General features: G+C 38.5%; 3 protein-coding genes and 1 long non-coding RNA gene across 6 annotated transcripts in view; 3 read left to right on the forward strand and 1 right to left on the reverse strand.

The window, feature by feature from the left end:
• The first annotated feature begins 1,199 nt into the window (after positions 1-1,199).
• On the forward strand, positions 1,200-3,442 carry LOC106935424 (uncharacterized). The gene is made up of 2 exons (XR_001421897.1): positions 1,200-1,544; positions 2,971-3,442. It is a non-coding gene; the product is annotated as an uncharacterized LOC106935424 (long non-coding RNA).
• A 1,568-nt stretch (positions 3,443-5,010) lies between these two features.
• Positions 5,011-9,451, forward strand: eif2b4 (eukaryotic translation initiation factor 2B, subunit 4 delta). 3 transcript variants are annotated; one of them, XM_015015887.1, is made up of 14 exons: positions 5,011-5,101; positions 5,547-5,584; positions 5,677-5,857; positions 5,955-6,164; positions 6,287-6,369; positions 6,590-6,616; positions 6,920-7,011; positions 7,127-7,241; positions 7,630-7,706; positions 7,828-7,930; positions 8,305-8,432; positions 8,656-8,833; positions 8,917-9,097; positions 9,165-9,451. In XM_015015887.1, exons 1-14 carry the CDS (start codon positions 5,080-5,082, stop codon positions 9,362-9,364), a joined length of 1,635 nt encoding a protein of 544 aa, XP_014871373.1. In that variant the 5' UTR covers positions 5,011-5,079; the 3' UTR covers positions 9,365-9,451. The 3 variants fall into 3 exon arrangements, with proteins under 3 accessions (XP_014871373.1, XP_014871370.1, XP_014871371.1); XM_015015884.1 differs by having other exon boundaries at positions 5,100-5,177; XM_015015885.1 differs by lacking the exon at positions 6,590-6,616 and having other exon boundaries at positions 5,100-5,177.
• Positions 9,452-12,367: 2,916 nt separating this feature from the next.
• Positions 12,368-14,439, reverse strand: atraid (all-trans retinoic acid-induced differentiation factor). Its single transcript, XM_015015870.1, has 7 exons — positions 14,317-14,439; positions 14,030-14,163; positions 13,717-13,785; positions 13,133-13,204; positions 12,919-13,040; positions 12,713-12,813; positions 12,368-12,610 (listed from the first exon to the last, which is right to left on the reverse strand). Exons 1-7 carry the CDS (start codon positions 14,407-14,409, stop codon positions 12,506-12,508), a joined length of 696 nt encoding a protein of 231 aa, XP_014871356.1. The 5' UTR covers positions 14,410-14,439; the 3' UTR covers positions 12,368-12,505.
• A 1,272-nt stretch (positions 14,440-15,711) lies between these two features.
• The window catches only part of snx17 (sorting nexin 17), a 48,676-nt gene continuing 43,006 nt past the window's right edge, over positions 15,712-21,381 (forward strand). Inside the window, exons 1-2 of the mRNA XM_015015869.1 lie at positions 15,712-16,516; positions 20,999-21,073. Coding sequence (XP_014871355.1) covers positions 16,457-16,516; positions 20,999-21,073 — 135 coding nt within the window. The 5' untranslated portion in view covers positions 15,712-16,456. The remainder of the gene's footprint in view (positions 16,517-20,998; positions 21,074-21,381) is intronic.

The raw sequence follows: 21,381 nt of genomic DNA on the forward strand, positions 1-21,381 counted from the left end.
GATATAGATTAGATAGATAGATATTCTGATTCAGTAACTTAGAATATGCCTTCAGATGAGACTTGTTTGTCAGAGTAATCGTATCTTTTGAAAATATCAACCCCTAAGGAGATATTAAACATTTTCATGAAGTCCACATTTATATTAAAAAGCTTTAAAGTAATATTCTAATCTTAAATGTCATGTTTCATTAACTGAGTGGGAAAATCATAAGAAATATGATTTTCCACTCATAATCCATATAGATTATAATTAATCTGCATAGATTAATTATAGATGTATAATTAAGCTATATAATGTGTTTCATTTAGTGAACTAAGTAACTAAAATAGATACACTTTCAAAATGATGCTTTTATGCACTGAGAATGGCACAAATCTTTAGGCATTAGATATCTTTAGGGCATTTTCAAAGTAGGAAAACTGCGTACATGATTACTGTCTCTTAAAAAAATTAGGAAAAGCCCAGATGATGATGCGAAGGCTTTGGAAACCTCTCAAAGGTTAACTGACACATTTGAGTTAATTGAAAGCTCACCTGTGGATGCGTTTAATAGCAATAAAGCAATAAAGATGATTCTATTCTATTCTATTCTATTCTATTCTATTCTATTCTATTCTATTCTATTCAAAATGTCTAAAATCAATTGACAATTTGTGCCAAGATGGTAAATTGGTGTTCAGCGAGCTTCTCTTTACTAATTGAATTTGGATTCATTTTTACAAAATCCCCAAAACACAAAAACACATTAACATTTGTGACTATAATATAACTAAACGTCTAGATTTGTGTTGCTGTTAGGCCTCAGAAGCATTTATTGTTTTTATTCGGTGCCACAAGACCAACCAAACTTTAAAGTCTTAAATATTACTGTATATGATGATGTGCGTATCTTGTAGCATCACTAACCCAAAACGATAATTGCCTCCTCACATAAAGTCTCTTTCGTACCTGTTATAGCGAGACACGTGGCTCTTTTTTCTGTCTTACTGGAGCCCAGATGAAACTACAACCTTGTCTTCAGCTGTGACTCTGAAAGTACCCCCCAGAAACCTGCTGAAACCCGCCCCTCTTGCAGTTGCTTCCTTGTTTCTCCGCCCTCGTTTTTTAAAAAAAGGAGTCATTGACATCCTCTGTAAAATAGAGGCAGGGTAAGGCGGGCTGTGAGCTGGAGGGAGTGTGTGGGGGGCTGGTGGCTGAACAGAGGAACGGCAGAGGGGTGTTGGGTGTCTCAAGCCCAGTGTGAACAGCTGAAAGGTGTGACTTCACAGAGCTCGCTCCCCTCCCTGTCAGGGCCCTGATTGGGCCAGACAGGAGGCGCAGGAGAGGCCCCGGGCTCCCTAAAGGACACCAACAGGTGGGAAGTCGCATTGGAGGGGGCCCGCTCCTGGTAGGGATAGAAAAGGCCGGTCTGCATGGCCTGCTGCGGGCACAATCCACCGGGCCAGATACCGAGGAGAGCGGATGATCGCAAAGAGAGCTGAAGCGGACAGATGAGTTGAGTGGATAGAAGGCAAATGGAGGCTTCAGGGACCTGACCAAAGGTTGGTCACAGTTTAAAACGTTGTTTTGGTTGAATAAAAGTTGTACTGTTTTTAGTCAAAGTAATCTGAAATTGATCAAGCAGTCGTTTTGATTGTTTTTGGGGGGTAACATTTGTTTCTTTTAAAGAAAAAACTGTGACAAAAATCAGGTTTGAGACCAGCTGTTAGATGTTTTCTCTCTGCAACACACCACGGCAGAGCTTGTCACCTCCGACAGGCAGCTGAGGGGGACACCGAGGTGTGACACAGGAAGGAGTCAGAAAAAGTCGGTACCTTGACATGTGTCTCAGAGCAACATTCAAACTCTAATTACAGAAGCTAACTTTCCTTAGTTCAAGAAGACAGTAAACGGCGTGGGGTTAGATTTAGGCCACCAGGTTATTCTGAAGGAGAGCTGGTGTGTTTGGCCTCTTTCTCGGGTCAACTTAATCGACAGTGAGAAACAGAAAGTTGAGGCAAAACAGATAACTTTTAAAATGTATTCAAACTATTTTTTTTATTTTATTTACTGTGTTTGTTGCAACATAGTCTGATGCTATAATCAATTTCTAATGCAAGCCCATTCGCATGTGACATTGTCTTAAAACCATATGTGTTTTCTCAATTTTCTTTGGACACTTCGCAGTCTCTCTCAGGATGAAATTTTCCCCCTCTCCAGAGATGAGCTTTGCTTTTCAAATATTCCTGTGCTGCCATTCCTCTCCCTCTGTCACAGTTAACCATTACTTAGCCAGTTGTTGCCTCCGCTCTTCCTCCGCGTGTATGAAAGGGTGTCTTTGTGTCCCGAGGAGAGTTGAATCCAGTTGTTTCCCCTTGTGAGGACATGCTTCCTTATATCCCCATATTAATACACCACTTATGGAATGTAAGGAAGTGTGTGGTTTCAAGGGGGACCTGAGCATCGGAAACCAGAAGAAGCTCTGATTTTCTTTCCTACTGAACATCGTTTTGATTTGTAGTTCAGATTCCTCTCATCGCCGATTAAGAGCCTGCTTGCGTGTGGGGAGGGTAACAGGTGAAAGGCCTGCTACCCTCTCCTTCAGCCCAGGCACGTGTATGGCTTGCATTACTCCCTTTGCCCGCTGATAGGGGGTCTCAGGGACACAACTTGAAAAAATTCCTGCCCTGCCCCAACTGCTGACAGTCGAGGAGGATTGACCAGCCGCAGCTGTCACCCATTATAGCAACCACAGAAGTTATAAAAGGACGATTGGAGGGAGGGAGGAAGGGCAGAGATGTGGAGCTGTCACTGAGGTTGAAAGTTCGCCCCAGCAGGGCTGGGTTTGGAGGTAGGAAAGGAGATGTCACCAGCTGTCAGGGTTCCCAAACCTCAAAATAGGAACTGTCTGCTCGGTAACACAGTGACGCTCCATGTTGTAACTCGCTCTGATTGTTAATAACCTTATTCTGCTCTGTGTTTCATCAGGTAACCCTGAAGAGGATCTCCTGCTCTCGTTTCTTTTTCCTCCTCTTGCTCTCTCTTTCTCTGTGTTTGACTGTTTTCCTGCCTCTCTCTTCCTCTGCCTCTTGCAGTCGAAGCAACACGCCTTGCTGTGGCTGGTCAAACGGAACCAAGTCAGGTGTTTCAGTGAGGTTTGGTCCCCTTCAACCAGCTACTGCGTCGTGAATTCTGTCGGCAGGGAATCAGAGACACTGTCACAGCTCATTGTGGACGTTGTAGTCTGAATAAATGTGACGTTTATGTATTACAGGGTATTCAGATTTGTTTTTGCTGCTTCGTTTGAGTTGTCCAAGTATAGGAGTTTGTGCTTACAAGTCAAATAAAGGATCACTAACAATGTACTTTTCTGACGTCTACACTTTTTCTTTATTCTTGTCTTAAAATAAGCCAATACGGGGTTTTTACGTTCTAATCACACCTCTCTAAATAGAAAATATCCCTTAAAACCAATTTCCCGTTATCTGCTGTACACACCCTCATGTTGCTGAAACAGGAAATTTTTAATCACTTACAGTTAATCACTAACCATTGAAGCTATAACTGTATAATAGAATAGAATACAACTCTATCACAGAGAGCACGCATGATTTGGACTTATTATGCGCATCAAGCCAATCCAACTTTGTGCCATACGTTGAAATAAGCTGTCCATAAGTTGTAACATTCTGGCAATAAATTCAAATAAATTCAATTAAACTCAGTCATTGCATTAGTTGTTTTTTTTTATTGTTTTGTCAATTTATTATCGATGTAACTATGTGCATGATGCCCACAAGGAGTTAATACTTACATCACATTGAATGTTTAAGTTGACAAAGGTTTATATACAACAGAATGAAGAAGCACTCTGAGTATTCCTGCAGGTATACAATGTTTAACTTTAAAAAAACAAAACAAAACAAAAAACATACACACACTCAGCTTTGGAAAATTTAGAGTGACCACTTGATTTTCTAAGACTGCCAAGAGAAAGAAGAGGATTTATAATATATATTTATAATATATATCTATATATCTATCTATCTATCTATCTATCTATATATATATATATATATATTTATATATATATATATATATAGATAGATAGATAGATAGATAGATGGATAGATAGATAGATAGATAGATAGATAGATAGATAGATAGATAGATAGACATACAGAGCAAGAATTGAATTCAGGACCTCCTTAACTGCAGCATCATTCATCATTTAGTAGCCATCATTCATGGCATGTATTTATCAAGCTAACTCTTCCAAAATAAAATCATTTAATTAAAGAAAATACATCTGCTGGTTATTTTAGAGTAAGATTTTCTTTGAGCCAGTTTGAGAAAACGATGCCAGGACTCATTAAAACCAAAACTGTGAAATTCTATTTTTAGCTAATTGCACAGTAGTCCTTTGCTTTTTCTTTCTTATAAAATCAAAATTGTGTGCACATATGTCTTCATTTAGCCTTATTTTGTTTTCTATGAAGTTCATGTGAGTGCTTGAAAATTGAAATCAAGTTCCTTATTTATGAACACAATCATGAGTAATAAAGCTGATTCTGATGTGTAATTTCAACGTGGAACTGTATAACCATCAATAGACACTTGTTTTGTTTTGTTTTTTAGGTTTTAATCCAGGAAATTAAATTGTGATTGCAAAAAGGGACACTTACGATGTACGATCTGCTAGAACTGCAGGAATTTGGGTGAATGCTTTATGTAGATGTGAGATTGATGGAAAATAGCAACGTATTTTTTCTCTCTTTTTATTTTCTCCTGATATTTTCTTGCTTCTCATTTACTTTTTCTTTTTCTCACTTATTAAAATTGGTTTATTTTCCTTTGTGTCTTTTATATAGAAAATGTCTTTACTTTTGGTTTTGTCATGAAATTTGTGACCGAGGCTTACTTTTAATCGAACTGCAGAGAAAATTTGTAAAGTAATGTGACGCAATTAATGAAAATAAGCAAATAAGACAATTACTGTGAAATTACAGTTGAACACTTTTGCCTCCAGAAGATGGCGCTGTGGGCAGAACACAGATGTTGCTGCAGCAGCAGAGGAAGTGAAGCCGTATCGTAAAGATGGCTGACAGTGGAGTGACAGGTGAGCTTGGGAATGTGTAACAGCTGCGCTTTTTATCACTTTGCAGCTGTTTTTCTTTCTTTAAACCATTTGTTACGTGAGTAAAAACGCAGCTATTGTTCTAGTTTCGAGGAGGTTAAGTTTCCTCTGTTCTAACGGGTTTATTATTTCAGATGCGAGTCCTGCTAACGTTAGCATGGACAGTGTAGTTTAACAGCAGACGTAGCGATGTTGCATCATTTTTGGAGTTGTATTTTCTTGGTTATCATTGCTATGTTTTTGAATTTTTAGCTGTCGATACGGTGTCGATATTATGTACGAGAATCTCTTTTGTAGCTGACGTTAGCTCACTGTAAAGTTATGAAATCAAAGTATTATAAGTGCATCATATGGCTTGAAAGAGGCTCATCCGGCTCATTCTAGCGTCACGAACACCATGATGTTACAATCTTCACTATTCTTGCAGATGGAAATGAGAAGAAAGGTGACATTGAACGTGCAAAGGTCAGTTTATTTTGGACACTTGCAACCTGTTACTACAGTCTGGCGTGAGTGAGTAGCAGTCGTGACATGATCATCTTTAAATGTTCAAACAGAGTGAAGGCAAAGAGCTGACCAAAGAGGAGAAGCAGCGGCTGAGGAAGGAGAAGAAACAACAGAAGAAAAGCAAAGAGAAAAAGGATGACAAGGCTATACAGGAGAGTGGTAAAGAAACTAGGGGTGACAGTTCACCTGCTTCAGCACCACAGCCTTCAACGCAATCCACAGCTCAGAAAGGTAAAATGACTTCTGGGATGTTTGTCTGTGAACCATAAGCTCTAAGTGGTCGCTGTAGTTAACTTTTTATTCTACAATATGCTTCTGCTTATTCAAGCTCCTTCAGCAGTGCCTGCTCCAGTTTCCGTGCCTGCCTCAGAGGGTCCCACCCCAGCAGATAAGCCTGCTAAGAGTAAAGCTGAACTGAAAGCCGAACGGAGAGCTCGGCAAGAGGCCGAGAGGGCCAGCAAACAGAGCAAGAAAGGAGATCCGGGACCACAAGGTGCTGTGAGCAAATCAAAAGCAGCCACGAATGAGCTGCAGCCAGGTAGCATTTCATAGTCACAACCTCAAAAGTGTTACCACTATTTATCACTTCAGTCAAAGTGATGAAACAGCTTTAACTTAAGTATCATGGCAACACGAGTAAAAAAAGATCTATGTTTTCAGTGGTAAAAAGGCTGCCAGAACACATTCAAGTGGATAATCCAGACGTGTTAAAGAAATTGGCCAAGAAGCTGGAAAGGCAACAGGTACGATTGATTTACATGTTATAAACTTGTTTAAAAATTGAAGAGCAGCGCCTTGTCAGAGTATTCATACCCCTTGAGATTTTCTCAATTATGTTCCAACTACAAACTCGAAATCTGGATAAATGCATTGCAACTTGTGGCTATCACCAGACAAAATGTAGGTCTAAAGCAGTCACTGAAAGTTAGAACTGCATGTCATGGTATTAACATTGTTTTCCAGACACCAGGGCAAAATTCTGCTAAAAAGGTATAAGCCGTCGAGTTTAGAGTCTTTAAAATGTTTGCCGTTGACAATTAACATACATATTTTTGTAGTATTTGTGGCTATTTAGATTTACATTTCTTTTGTTTTGCTGTGTTGTTGTGTTGCTGCTCGCTTAAAGCTCTGAGTTTCTTGCAAAATCCTGCAAAATCAGTTTTGCATGTGTAATTGTATTTGGAGAGCAATAGAAAAATCATGTTTCATTTGGCATTTTTAGTGTCTGTAAATTTAATTTTAGGAGTAATTCCTTTTCTTTTTTTTTCTTTTTTTTTGATCTCTTGGTTTCAGATCCCACTGCGCTTAGACTATGGTTACAAAGTCAGCTTGTTTTCTCATCTGCACCAGTACAGTCGCAAAGCTCCCCTAACACAGCAACTCAGGTGAGCTCAGCAGTTGCTTGTTTATCTTCGCTACGAAAAGTTTTAGTTTTGCTCTCAAAAACTCTTCCTAATCTGCTCCAACCACCTTCAGCATTTGTGTTTTTACTGTTTGCAGCATTCCTTCAACGGTGATTCATCCTGCTATTGTGCGACTGGGCCTCCAGTACTCCCAGGGCATTGTGGCTGGGTCCAATGCTCGCTCTGTTGCCCTGCTGCATGCCTTCAGACAGGTGCTGATCCAAAAACTACTAGACTTCTACCTAGGGATGCACAGTGTATCCTCCTTAATATCGGTATTGGCTGATGTTAGTCTTCCCATTTAACGTATCGGTCTCTTAAATAAAACGAGGCTGATTGATTATGTTAACAGCCGATGTTTATTTCCATCTTGTTGCAGTTAGTGTTTTGGGATTGGTTTTGCCATGTGGTATTTGCTTGGGCATGTGACAGTCATAGCGATGTTGCACAGGATTATGGGTTGTATAACTGAAGCAGAGTAGTAGAGCTATGCCATTCCATGTGCTCAAAATTTAATGGAAATTTCTACAATTTGCTGTGAACAAATTTAAAATAAGCTTGATTTTGAAACTGTTTTTTTTTCTTCTTCTTCTTCTGCAGGTAATAAGGGACTACACTACACCTCCAAATGAGGAGCTGTCTAGAGACTTGGTCAACAGACTGAAACCTTATATTAGGTATTAAAAATTAGTAATGAGTATCTTTGTAACCTTTTGCCCAACCTGAACGATTAGTACATTTGTATATTTTTTGTTGTTGTTGTTTAAAATGTAGTATTTGCCTTTTGTTTTCTTCCAGTTTTTTGAACCAGTGTCGCCCTCTGTCAGCCAGCATGGGCAACGCCATCAAATATGTCAAAAAAGAAATCTCCAATATTCCCAGTCAATGCAAGGAAGAAGAGGTTTGTGTTTTGAGTTTTTTGCTTGTTTTTAAAAGGCCCCTCCACTTAAGTTTTTTCAAGCATATTGAACCTTTAAAAAAAATTGCATATCACAGCCACATCACTACTAAACCCACTGTTTCCTTTCTATTTTTTGTATTTTTTTTTTTCTTTAGGCTTAATACAAGGTTATTATGTCCACATTAGAGCTTCTTTAACCGCTGACAGAGACTCGGGTTGCAAAAATTAAAGATGTGATTTTCACTAGTAGAGCTATAGCCAATGAATCTGTCACAATAATTACTCTGGCTAAGATAAAGTGAATGGAAAGCTGTTGGGTCCGACTAACATAAATGTAATTTTGACTTGCAATGAAGCACTCTTTTCTATTTCAGGCAAAACAGAAACTGCTCAAATGCATCGAGTGGTACATCAAAGAAAAGATCATTCTTGCGGCTACAGCTATAGCAGAGTCCTCCATAGAAAAGATCAGTGATGGAGACGTCATCCTCATTTATGGATGGTAAGGCTCAGAAATCTGGGCAAGTTCTTTCTATTAACTCTACATTGTATATTTCTTGTTACTAAGCAGTGATTTGTTGTATTAGTTAAAGAGCAATAATGGATTTTCCCATTTTTTTTATTTTTAGACACATTCTCTTCCTTTTTCACCTTCCCGTCTCCCTTTCTTTCCATATTTAACTCTGACGTCACAAAGTCTAAATTTTTATATTTGCTTCGGTCAGCTCTTCTCTGGTCAACCACATCCTCTGCGAGGCCTTGGAGAAAAACAGGAAGTTTCGCGTCATAGTTGTAGACAGCAGGCCTCGGCTTGAGGGCCGGGAGGCTCTGAGGCGTCTGGTACAGAGAGGCATCAGTTGCACATATGTCCTTATCTCAGCTGTGTCCTACATTCTTCCAGAGGTAATCAGAAATTGCCGTCATCTGTTGATCAGAGAGTTGCTAAAAAGTTTAGCTATAAGCACTTTTTTTTGTTGTTGTTTTAGGTATCGAAGGTGTTCCTCGGAGCTCACGCCCTCTTGGCTAATGGTTACGTCATGTCTCGAGTGGGAACTTCACAAATAGCTCTGGTGGCCAAAGCCTTTAACGTGCCTGTGCTGGTTTGTTGCGAGACCTACAAGTTCTGTGAGAGGGTGCAGACGGACTCATTTGTATCCAATGAACTGGGTATGTAAACACATTCTGTTTCTAACGTGTCGATGTTTGTCGGCTGATCCTCATTGGTCCTTTCCAGATGACCCTGACGACCTCATCGTGACGCGTAATGGGCAGACCCAGCTGGAGAACTGGCAGCAGGAGCCCTCCCTGGGTCTGCTGAACCTCGTCTACGATGTGACGCCTCCTGACTTCGTGGACCTGGTCATCACGGAACTGGGAATGATCCCGTGCACTTCGGTCCCCGTGGTGCTGCGGGTCAAAAATGTCGATCAGTGAGCACCCTCCATATCGGCTTGTCTGACGCGCAAGGTCGTGCTTTTAGCATGCAATAAATGTATATCTGAAATGGCATAAACTTTTAAATGAGTTTCCTTTGCGTTTTTTTTTTTTTTTTTTCTGGGTCTTTTAAAAAGGAGAGTTGTTAGATATTAATAAATCACACTAGGGAGGTCATCTGTGGGTGTGGAAAGCTAACCATTAAAGGTTTTGTATTTGAAACTGAAACTCGGGCCTCTGAAAGGAATGTTATTGCTCCATGAATGTGGTTTATTATAAAACCACATTCATGGTCTTTTAAACAAGCACAAAGGTAGTTTATCCTCACAGTCACCACATGATCCTCAGGCGCTTGGAAGAAGCACATTATTCCTACATGGTCATGATTCCTGATTGCAAAGGAGTGGTGCTTTCACAATTGCTCTTTAACTGACAATGATCACTTTATTTGCGTCGCCATTGCTTTATATCCAATGGGCAGATTGGTGCATAGAAACCACACAGTTATCAAATCAAGAACTTGATGCAAAGAAATATTTAGGTTTCTAGAAAAAGTCCAGCGAGTACTGGGCACTGTCCCTTAAAGAGAACCAACTAAGATATTAACTTGCCACCAGTGCAGATCTTAAGAGTGAAGCATGCACAGATGTGGGTGAAAAAAAAAAATTGTACTCAAGGAGTTACAGTACTTCAACTCAATGGAAAAGTAGAAGTTGAAGGAAATATGCAAGAGTAATATTTAATATAGAAGGCTGCTCAAATACCAGATCAGAATAACTGATCAGATCATTTGACTTATTTTAAAACTTAAGACAAAAATGTAAAGATTATGCAGAAATACTGCTGTTTTAAGGACAAAATTATACGAATATTTACGTAGAAGAAATTTTTCCAAATACTTTTCTTTCATAAAAAACTAAAATTTATACTTGCAGTATGTTTGCATTACTAATTGGTAGTACAAGGTAAAGTACTTCCATATGTCACAGCAGGCTCAGTGGATAGAAAATGGCATTAGAACAAAACTTGTGCACAGTAAAATTACAGTGGGTAGGTTATGCAGAAATTTTACTGCAAGTAATTTTCTTCCATAGTTATTGTAAGTAATTGTAATTAGCTACTACCTACCTCTGAGCATGAGACCAGTGTTTCTGCATGAGGCAGATACCTTTGGTTGATGGCTTAATAGTATGCATGTTGGAAAGAAGTCGTTTAAAGAAAAATAAAGACCGACATCCTACAAGATGTTGCAGAATTTGACAGAGGACTTTTATTTTCTTTAAAAAATATTTTCCCTGGTTGGGTTACCAAAAAAAAAAAAAAAAAAAAAGACTGTTCTACAAAAATAAATGCTGCAATGAGTTATGCAGGAGCAAAATCAGTTTATTTTCAGCACAATGTAGCACCATTTCACAAAGGAAAAGTGAGGCTTTAAAGATCTTTACTATCAAACTTTTGATGCTTTGCAGAAACTTCATTTCATTATAATTTTCCAGAAAAAAAAAATCTTGAAAACCTGGGTAATATTTCACTGGAAATAATGTTTCAGTGGAAACTTCTGACAAGATCTAACATTAAAGCAGTAAAATCTCTCAAAAAGAGGAAAATAAAACTATTGTAAAATCTTTATTAAAACCCTGAACTTTAAACAAGATAAATAGATACAATAGAAAAGACACATCCAGATTGTGGAGTGCATTTCAAGAGAAGACTGAAAAACGGTTGAGGGCCCTACATGGTTGAGTCGAAATGCCGAAATTGTTTGTCACTTTGTTCTCAGCCTCATGTTGTCCATCCCTTCTAATCACAACCTCCCTGGTGAACTTTTCAACCCTCTCTGTGTGCAAAACTATTGTGTGTCAAGTCTGAATTGGGTGTGGGTGCGTTTGTGACAATCCCCAACTACTCAACTTTCAGAAGCCGTTTTTTTAGCCAGAGAGCAAAATGGATAACTTTAAAGAGGAATTGTCCCAAGCCATGAGGAAGTACATACTGTTGGACACAACACTAAACTTTGGTTCTGGTCCATTGCAGATATCAAATGTCCCACTGAGGCCTTTTGTTCTTTTTTTGGCTTCTAATAAGTAAAATTGAGACACTGCAGCTAGTCAAGCATCATTTCCTCCACCTCTGAAATCGCAATAGTCGTTCCTCTTTGCTATGACCTCTGTGTTTACTTCACTGTTGTAAGCCACACATGACAAAACACCATGACCTGTTCTGTAGCAGGAAGGGTTTCACAGGAACTCTGTTCAAACTCTTGTGGACTTTGAACAGTGTTTACAAAAACGAACATCCTGCAACCTTGTGACCGCGCATCGACAGTTCGACTTCAGTCTGACCATGTTGGACCCTTGAATAGTTGTCAGTTAGCCAAAAAACAAAAGGCAATTATACAACAGCAGGAATATTAAATCTCCAAAGTCTGTACAACAAATCCGCCATGACACTGCTGGGCAGCCAGACCCACCAACCGGTTGGTCAAAGCTGCCAAGGCAGGACACAAACAAAGGGAAATATTTACTACAACATCAAATTTTTCATCCTGAGTACATTTAAACACCAACACTTTTGAATTAAAGAGGTTAAAATCATCATTAAAGTGCAACTAAACTTGCAGTTTTGGTTTAAATTTAACACAGCTAACCCGCTGCCCTCTACCAGCCCCTTCTTGGCATCACCGCTAACCACCCCCAAAAAAGAAAAAAAACTTGTAAACCACACAGTCAGCATGCAATGAGTTGTTGCTCAACTTTTTCTAAAACATTATTTCTGGTGTAAATTCACACACATTTAGCACTTGTTTGACAGAATTCAGTGTTCACTGTTATTTGCATTTTTTAAATAGAAAACTTAAAAACAATGCAGAGTTTTTTAAGCAGATTCTGAAAAAAAAAAAAAAAAAAAAACAACACCAGTGGTAATCATGTCAAAAAATTAGGTCATTTAAAATGTGTTTTTATCTAAAAAATTCTATCACATTAATTATAATAAAAATGCCAGTTTTTTTCTCTCCCCAAAATAAAATACAGTAACATTTATAAAATATTCACACCAGAGTGTGGTGCCACACTGGGCTTTGTCAGCATTATTATCCCTTTCAGGAGTCAGTTTCTTGTCAGATTAAAAAGCAGCTCACACTCAGAGTGATTTGGCTTTGCGTCTCTGGGTAATCCACAACAGGAAGGAGATGACAACTGTGGACGCTGCAAGAGGCCCGAAAACTTTCAGAACTGGGAATTCTGCCTGTAAGCAAGTTTAAAAATGTGTTTAAAAGGTTTTTGCACTTATGTTAATTTAGTAATAACAACCAAACAAAACAAAAAAAAAAAGTCACCAAGTACCCACCTGCCGAAGACACTTGTATCCATGGTAATTTTCATCACAGCGACACTCAAAGGAGCCAGGACCATAGGGGCCGCAAAGGGAGTTTTCTGGACAATTCATAGCTATAGATTCCCAATAAATGCAAACAAACATCACACATTGCAAAACATATGTTTTAGGCGTCTCAGACATGTTGTGTAACAATTATCTGCTGAACGTTGACCTACACATCTGTCCTGTCTGGTCGCACATGTTCTTCTGGTCCTTACAAAGCTGGTTCCCTTGTTTGACTTCGATCTGTTGCCATGAAGCATTCCCACCTGGACAAGCTATGTCCTCTGGTAAAATCCTGAAGACACATTGATATGTGTTGAAGAAAAAGACTTTAAAAATACCAGAACCACTTTAGACAGATAAAATGATCATTTCAAAGACACTTACAAGAAGTTTAGGTCAAGAAATCCTTGGAAGACCTCATTACTGATGTTGGTAATGGGATTCAGTGAGAGATCTCTGGAAAGAAAAGCAAAACTTATATCAAGAACAAAAATGTTAAGAACATTAGTTCTACCCAAGAATAAGCATAGAATTTTTACATTAGATGTGAAAAATGTCAATACATTTCTGCTTAATGTATAATTATTTGCAAGAATTGGTGCAGAACAACTTCACACTTGTTTTATTTAGTACAACAGCATAAAGTGCTCCAAAATGTTGACATGCAAGAAGAAGAAGAAGAAAAAAAAAAGCGTCTAATTTTTGATTGCATTTTTTTCAAAGTTCTCAACAACCAGTCTGATCAAGCTTTACTTAATTTCTACAAAGGCATTGCTAAATGCTTTTGTAGCCATTGGAGGGGCTATAAAACATCCAACTGCTGCAAACGTTGCCTCTACAAATATTTTTATTTTACCTCATGCCTTTGTGTTGGTATATAAAACATAAGTTAGATGTTTAAATGTGTCCAAGTGTGAAAAAATTTCAAGGGGCATGAATGTTTTTTCTCCATACAGCAGTGTACTTACATCACCACCACTGTGGATGCTCCTGGAAGGTCTTCCACTTGAGTCAGTGAACAACTGGATAAATCCAACCTGATAAATCAAAATAAGATATGAAAATACACTTTACTAAAACTTCACTCTAAAATTCCACGTTTTCCTTACATTCGCATTGATAATGTCAGGTGAATTATGAAATTCTACATAAAAAAGTTATTTTCTTTACCCCTTTATTTTTAAGTTTGTATTTTTTTGCACTAGTTTGGGTGGGTTTAAGGCCAAAAAAGAAAACATAGTTTGCAACATTCACTTAGAGCGCAGCATATTGCTGTCATACCCGATGATGCGTTCAGGGTCGCTTGAGTTATCATTTGCTAAACAGCACCTCTTGTCAAGCCGTCCAGCGGATGAAGAGCAGAAATTACCCACGTAGGTGTTGTTTTGGACAGTACCACCACAGAACGAACATACCTGTTATTTGAAATCAGGTTACAAGATAAAAAAAAAGTAGTAAACAACAAACTGACACTGACAACCCCTACAAGGTCTATACACCAACCAAAACAAGCCGGTTTATTAGGATTTACTGCGACATTATTCCAGTGGTGAACACACCAGTCTTACCTTCGGCCCAGTCAGCTGATAACTCGCGTTAAAATACAACGTAACGATAAAAACAAGAGCTACAGCTTCACACCTGCTGAGTAGTGCTTTCATTTTTATTGACTGAAGTCACATGACGTGGTCACGTGTCAGGAAGCTGGCAATTTATCGTCGTAATTACGCATGCGGATGAGGACCGATAAGGATGCCGGTGTGTGACAGAACACCGGCATCCTGCGTGTTTTAATTCTCTCCCTGGTTTAGCACACCTGCATCAAATGATGGCTCATTAGAAGGTCTAAGGAGAACATTGACTTGCTGAGGAGGTTGTTACTACCACTAGGAAGAGAACTAAAACATGCAGGATGCCTGTCCTCGAGGACCGACTTTGGGCACCCCTGCCATAGACAATTAAATATTTATGATATATGAATATTTTTCTGTTTGAGTATAAACAATCTCAAAATTTAGAGGTTAAAATGTTTCGTCTTGAAACATAAATAAAATATTCTCTGATAAATCTTACACAATTACACAGCCATGCACACCTTATTTTTTGTTCTATAAACGCCACAAACAAAAAGTTGACTAACGTGAAATAGTCCGGTGTAACAGGTGTTCTGTCAGATCGTCATACCCGTCGCACGAACTCACGGCCATATCTGTCAGATACGCATACGCTGTCATTACCATATGATTTTATTTAATCAGCAACATGGAATCATGACGTAGATCGTCATACACTTCGTCAAATGTTAATAATTTTATACACAAAAAATATAAATTAATTTTAGTACTACTCATGGTTGTCATTGAGAAATAAGTATTAACTATATCTGCAAAACATATGAGTGCAAACATATAACAGTGTGTTAGAAATATGCATAGCCACAAGGCTGCCAACGTTCTCTGTGGTTTGTAGGTATAGTTATAGAATAATTTCATTTTGTGCACATTAATCAGGGTCTGTCCATATTAGCACTGTTGTATTAAAATGTGTCCAAACATTCAAAAGTGTCGAAGGCTGATGATAATTCACTACTAGTATCATTAGCAAAAATCTATGCCAGTATTAAGTGGCCACTAAACTTGTAGAGTAGCTAAAGCAGATTCCAGGAAGAACCTCTGAGATGTGCAGAAGATGAGTTGTCTGAACAACTAATGTACTATCATCATTTGTGTTATATTTATTTATTTATTTTTTCAGTTATTTAGATAGTATATAATATGGAAAATAAGATCTTGGGCAGCGATAAGATAGCAGAACAGTCATATTACTACTGAAACAGAACTGTACTGTTGCATGCCTTTTTGTACGTGGAACAGAACTGTCACTCACAATATGGCGGCGACTTTAACGTACTATCTGGACGCTCGTGCAACCCCCCTATAAACCAGGGTGGGATGGTTTAGCCCAGAAAGATTGTTGCAATGCCTCTTGATGGGCCATCAGTGGATACCTTGACTGTGGACGGAGTGGCTAGGTTGTAGAGGCATCACATCTGCTTTTTCAGCGAACCTTGCTACATTTCTCCGGTATATAAACATTGTAGATTTTATTTAGCAAACGGAGGAGCTCTGAAAGCCACGAGAGTCAAAACCAACGGTACTGTCGCACATTTGGGAAGGTTCACCAGCCGCTGTGTGTGCGACGCTTGAGGGACTGCAGGAACCAACTGCACCTTTTCTCCAGAAACTTCATCTGCTTGTGCCAATGAACCGAAATACCCGAATGCCTTCAAGCTCAGCTCTTAAAAGTGGGTGGTTTTATTTTTCTTAACCAACAACGTGTAGCGATGAAAGAGACATTTTTATGCGCACAGTAAAGGTGTAATTACCCAACACTTGCAAACATGGCTGCTGTGTGAACAGCAGACAGAAAAGTTTAACACTGACGTGGGAGAAGTTTAGAGCATTCATGAGCAGCTGTCCGCTCAGTAAAATGCTAGGCTTTCGTCCCTAGTTTGGTACCGCCGTCTCTGGACCTCCGAACCGGCGAACGGACTGTGTCAGAGCCGCCTCCGCCTCCTCCTTCGTAGGCTTCAGAGAGTCACCGCAGTAGACTTTGTTGGGAAGCTGTGGTGCCTTGCTTACCACCCCAGCCTCCAGTGGAGGCGTTTAAGGACTTATCTACTGACTGCAGGGTGTGTTTGGAGCTAAAATGCATTTTTCCATACCCGAAACGGAGGTTCGTTCGGGTGAGAATGGTTCAAGCTATGTGGTGAGTATTTAACTTTTCCTGCTTTGCCAACTATGCTGTTAATGCTTTACTTCAGCTGGGTACAGCTCGGCTAACGTTAGTGCACCAAACATTCCGTAAACACTCCGTTTACGGAATGTTTAAAACGTTCCGTAAACGTTTTAAACATTTACGGAACATATATTTATTTTTCTTCTGTCTTGAACTTCTTTGTTGCCTTCAACATACTATAGACACTATTTATAGTCTTCAAAAAAAAATTGAACACCCTCTATTGAATGTTCACAAATCCATCACTGATTATTGTTGTTTTATCTCTGGCAAAGAAAGTGACTTAATTGTAACAATTTACTCATCAAGCAAATGATGGTAAATCAAGATGTATAAAAAAGTGTTTAATATCTAACCAAAACGTTTGGATACCCTATGCCCAATAGCTAATCTTTCCCTCTTTGGTCGAAATTATTTTAGTGAGACGTTTCTTGTTGTCATTTACCAGACTCTTCACTTTGAGCTGTGGGGGATTTTAGGGATTTCTTGTGCTTACAGCCCATTTAAAGTCATCATCCTTCAACATTTCAGCGAAATTCAACTCTTTCCATTTCTTCTCTAAGGAATGGATGTTGATATCGACAGTAGCAAGAGTGTAGTTGCTCCGTTATGGACATTTTGGGGGGTTTTGCTTGGATATTGTTTTGGATTTCCTTCACTTGTATACTTGTTTTGTACAAAAATATATTTAAGACCTTTTTTAAATCTATAAGTAATCCAATAAACTGGTAAAGTTTGCTTTTTTGAAGGCATCAGAAATCTCTCTTCCCTCTTACTTCAACACTCAGGAGCACCCCAAATTAAATGTATTGGTTCAAACGAGACACACCTTTTTCAAAGGATGTTTACTTATCATGTGCTCCTATTGATATTGGCCTATGTGTAATTTTGGCCATTTTATGGATGGGATTAATTTTATGGTGTCCTAATAGCACACAGTAACTGTGTTTAATATTCTTGCGTTTATTAATACACTCATTGAACAAGCAGTGGAGAAAATTGTAAAAATAACAATCCTGATAATATGGACAGTTTTTTATTTTTTTTCCAAAACATTAATTTGAAATTTTGACAATGATAAATAAAATCAAAATTCTTATCATGACATGAAATTCATCACGGTAAATGATAAACGACACAATAAATGCCGACCCCAAAGTCAGTTAATGGATTTTTGCCATGTACAAGTACTTGAAGATATTAACTGACAAGTTATTGGGGGGCTGAGGGGGGACCTTATATTTGGGTAATTTAAACAAGATTTTGTTGTGCCAAACAAGTTCTAACTAGAATTAAGCCCGATAACGATCAAGGGTTTTTTACGCCAACTCCAACCAGCAAATAAAAGCTGCTTTTGATAAGACGCCACAGCCAGTTATGGCCTCACAAATCCAATGATTTCGGAGGGGGGGAGAGTGGCAAACGTAGACTCGCTGGTTGTAACACCGGGTACAAGTAATGTGACTTTATCCTGTTAAACAACCTAAAAATAGTTTAGTTTTGCTGCCTTTGGTTTCCTTTCATTACCCACAACAGAGCATCCGTTCTTTGAGAAGATTTGGGGTTTGCCACCATGGTGTCCATATCCTTATTTAGTAGAAAACACAGCCAGCATTGCTTTCATTTAGCCTCTTAATAGATTTGCCAAATCAAAGGAGTCTAAATAACTCAACAGAAACAGTGTGTTTCTTTCTTTTTTTTAAAAAAAAAAAAAAAGAAAAGATCTATGTGGTTATTTTTCTAAAACTATTTGAAAGAACTAGCTTTTCTTTCAAAAGCACTGTAAAAGTCCATTGTGGTTGAGCAATGCAGGGAGTCATATTGTTTTGACACTGACTTCTGAATCTGCTCCCACTGCGTGGGTCCAACATTTTCCTAAGTGAACAGTCCTGCTAATGTCAGGCAGTTTCTGGGCCTTTTCGAAGACATCTCAGCAGTATTCATTCAGAAACCTTTGACAGCATTCCGAATGATGAGGCTGAATAGCTTTCACGACGCGTGGTTTCTCAGACTTATTTATGCTTTCCAGGTGGTTTAAAAATGCCGGCTGCGGCAGTTGACTGCTGTTCACGGTCTTATGCTGGCTGCTTCAAGTGTCAAACACCTGCAGCTTAAGACCTCTCTCATCTTGACTCCATGTGATCCAGAGAGAAGACAAGATTTTTGGAGTGAGCTTATTCATATTGACAATCACTGCCTTTGTGGTGGCTGAAGATGAGCAGTAATTTATGCTTGTTTTTTTTTTTTTTTTTTTTTCAAAGGATTCAATCTAATGTCAAGCATTTCTCCTTGGATTTTGTTCTCCAAATAGAAACTGTTGCAAATTTCCACTTTGAACCTTTTGTGTTGTCATTCCTGTATTGTATTTACCTTACTCAGTGCAATTTCTGCTTGCCCAGCAGTGGAAAAATTTGCAGTTCAGCTCCCGCTGACTGTCATTGTGGCCTTCTTGTGACCAGCCTTCAGGAAAGGACTTTGCTTGATTGTAATATTAAAAGATGTGCTGTGCACATTGGAACTAGTTGGGCACAAAATATGCAGACCTTGCACTAAGCTTTGTAGACTAAAAAGGCAAACTTTTTTTTTTTTTTTATGTCTGCTTCTCTGCAAGTACTGACCACTTGTTCACACTTCCTGTTTTTGTTTTTTCTGGTGCCCTTTGTTTTCCTTGTTCATGTGGCTTTTACAGCTAGTGCTTTTACAGCTAGTGTCCTAAAAAGCATGTCGATGTGTAAAAAGTAAACTTAAGTGCTACTGTACGGTGTGTTGACAGCATTGTTCATTTAAAGCTGCTACAGGCAAAATGTGTCACAGAGGATTCGCATAATCTGCACGTAGCTTCTACAAAGCTTTGTAGAACGCTAAAGGTTCAGGTTTGGATTTGCAAAAAAAAAAAAAAAAAAACACACCGTTTTTCAGTTGCAGAGAAATCCAAATAATGGGGAGAAATTTCATCTAGGTATCATCTTCGCTCAGTGAAATTTTGAATCATTTAATTTAAATCTTTTAAAACTATTTTAATGTTGCTCACACATTTTTTTTAATTATTATTATTTTTTTAATTTTCCGGGTTTTTCAAAGCATTTATTTCTGAAGCCTCAGTAGCTTTTAATAAATCAAAGGAGGAGGATTACAAGGTGAAGATCTCTTGGGCCTAAAGTCAGAAAGTCAAGCTATACAGATGATTTTAGGATTGGAGTTAAAAAACAAAATTGGGTTTTCTGTGCAAGGAAAAACATGCAGCCCATTGAATCTACCCAAAGTGCTTATTGTACACAAAAAATGCAGGGTCATTCTTCCTTCCTGCCTTGATACTGTGTCCATTTGTTTGTTTTTTTTAAACCCCTTCAAATTCCCTAAGCAGCTAGGTTTGTAGATGGAAGCAAGTATTGGTTTGTATCCGTGGCTTTCAGTGGATTCAATGTTTTAATGTAAAATACAAAAATAACTGGATGCAAATGTACCTGCGCCATCTCATTAAGAAGCTGCATTTATTAAGCCACTGTTGATATTAAGACACAACAGGAAAGGAAAGAGTTAGCCTCTTCACCTCCAAAGAGGATAAATCCTCAGTTTGCTGTTGGTGTAACTTCTGTGGGCGCGGCTGATATTTCTAAGAATTGTTTTGCTTTTTGAGAGTGATCATCTTTTCCGGGAGTTGGATTTGTGGAAGGGGTTTCAATGAGGACTTGTGCCAAAGCAAGTAATTTAGTATTTCCGTTGCTACACCTGCTTATTGGAAGACGGAAAGAAATGTGCTTCCCTCTGGTTTGATATTTTGAATTGTTTTTTTATGCTTACCCTAATTTGTTGGTCCAATAAAAAAACAGGGGTGAGAAAACTCAGTTTGTCCACCCAAACAAGAAATTTAACTTTGGTTACACTTTGCTGTCAAAGAAAACATTTAAAATATATATATAAAAAATGAAAACCAAAGTTTTTTTTTTGTTCTTATCTTTTTTTTACAACTTTGTAAAGTGCATTTATGTCAATATACCAAGCCAGATGTTGGAGAGAGGTGAAAATAAGGGGTAGGATGTTGTCTAGTTCCTGAACACATTCTTGCTAGTTGTGACTTGATTACCATGTTGTTTTCCTTTGTAGAAACATTTTTCAGCGCTTTGCCAAAAAAAAAAAAAGAAAAAAAAACATGCAGTAGACGCAGACCTGAATGAGATTTTTTCAGTAAGATAACCTTGAGGGAATAATTGCCTGAGCTCCATGAATGCAGAGCAGGACGTTGTTATCTCTGGCATCTCATTTGAAGAAACATTTTAGCTTTATGATGGAAGATTTGAACGGTTTCATTTTAGAAAAATTTCTTTATGCTTCATTTACCGTTTCATCTTTTTTTTTCTAAAGCTTTTTAGGAGATCATTCACTCAACCTTTCTTCCGTTTTAATCTTTTTTTTTCCCTTCTTTTCATTTTGGATCTGCGCTTCCACCTGTAGGCCTACAACATCCATGTCAACGGCGTGCTGCACTGTCGGGTACGCTACAGCCAACTCCTCGGCCTCCATGAACAGGTGAGGCTCCTGCTGTCACAACGCACCCTCCTCCTGGGTGGCACATCATCATACTCTGTGACCTTTCCTGCTTCTTTATGCTGTATTCTCGCTCTAAATCTGGTTTAAAGCTTTGTGCTTTTTATTTTCCTCCTCCCATTTTGAAAGCTGTTGCCTGTTCAATGGCAGAATTATGGAGGGGATGTGGAAGGAATGTGCTTGGCCTTAGTTACATGTCACCTGCTGAGAAAAGGAACCTAATCTGGGGTGGGGGGGAAAGCAGTTTTTTTTTTTTTTTTTTTTTTTTTTTTTTTTTTTTGGGGGTTTTT

This window comes from Poecilia latipinna, unplaced genomic scaffold, assembly GCF_001443285.1.
Source record: "Poecilia latipinna isolate Pla-1442-1.1 unplaced genomic scaffold, P_latipinna-1.0 Scaffold1963, whole genome shotgun sequence".
NCBI lineage: Eukaryota > Metazoa > Chordata > Actinopteri > Cyprinodontiformes > Poeciliidae > Poecilia > Poecilia latipinna.

Bases quoted from the DNA above. Each gene is read 5' to 3' on its own strand.
- eif2b4 (XM_015015884.1), top strand. From the start codon at position 5,114: ATGTGTAACAGCTGCGCTTTTTATCACTTTGCAGCTGTTTTTCTTTCT. The intron at 5,178-5,546 runs GTGAGTAAAAAC...CTATTCTTGCAG, and splicing joins TTCTTTAAACCATTTGTTAC to ATGGAAATGAGAAGAAAGGT. The intron at 8,834-8,916 runs GTAATCAGAAAT...TTGTTGTTTTAG, and splicing joins TGTCCTACATTCTTCCAGAG to GTATCGAAGGTGTTCCTCGG.
- atraid (XM_015015870.1), bottom strand. From the start codon at position 14,409: ATGAAAGCACTACTCAGCAGGTGTGAAGCTGTAGCTCTTGTTTTTATC. The intron at 13,786-14,029 runs GTATGACAGCAA...TTGATTTATCAG, and splicing joins GACCCTGAACGCATCATCGG to GTTGGATTTATCCAGTTGTT. The intron at 12,611-12,712 runs GTGGGTACTTGG...ACTTGCTTACAG, and splicing joins GATACAAGTGTCTTCGGCAG to GCAGAATTCCCAGTTCTGAA.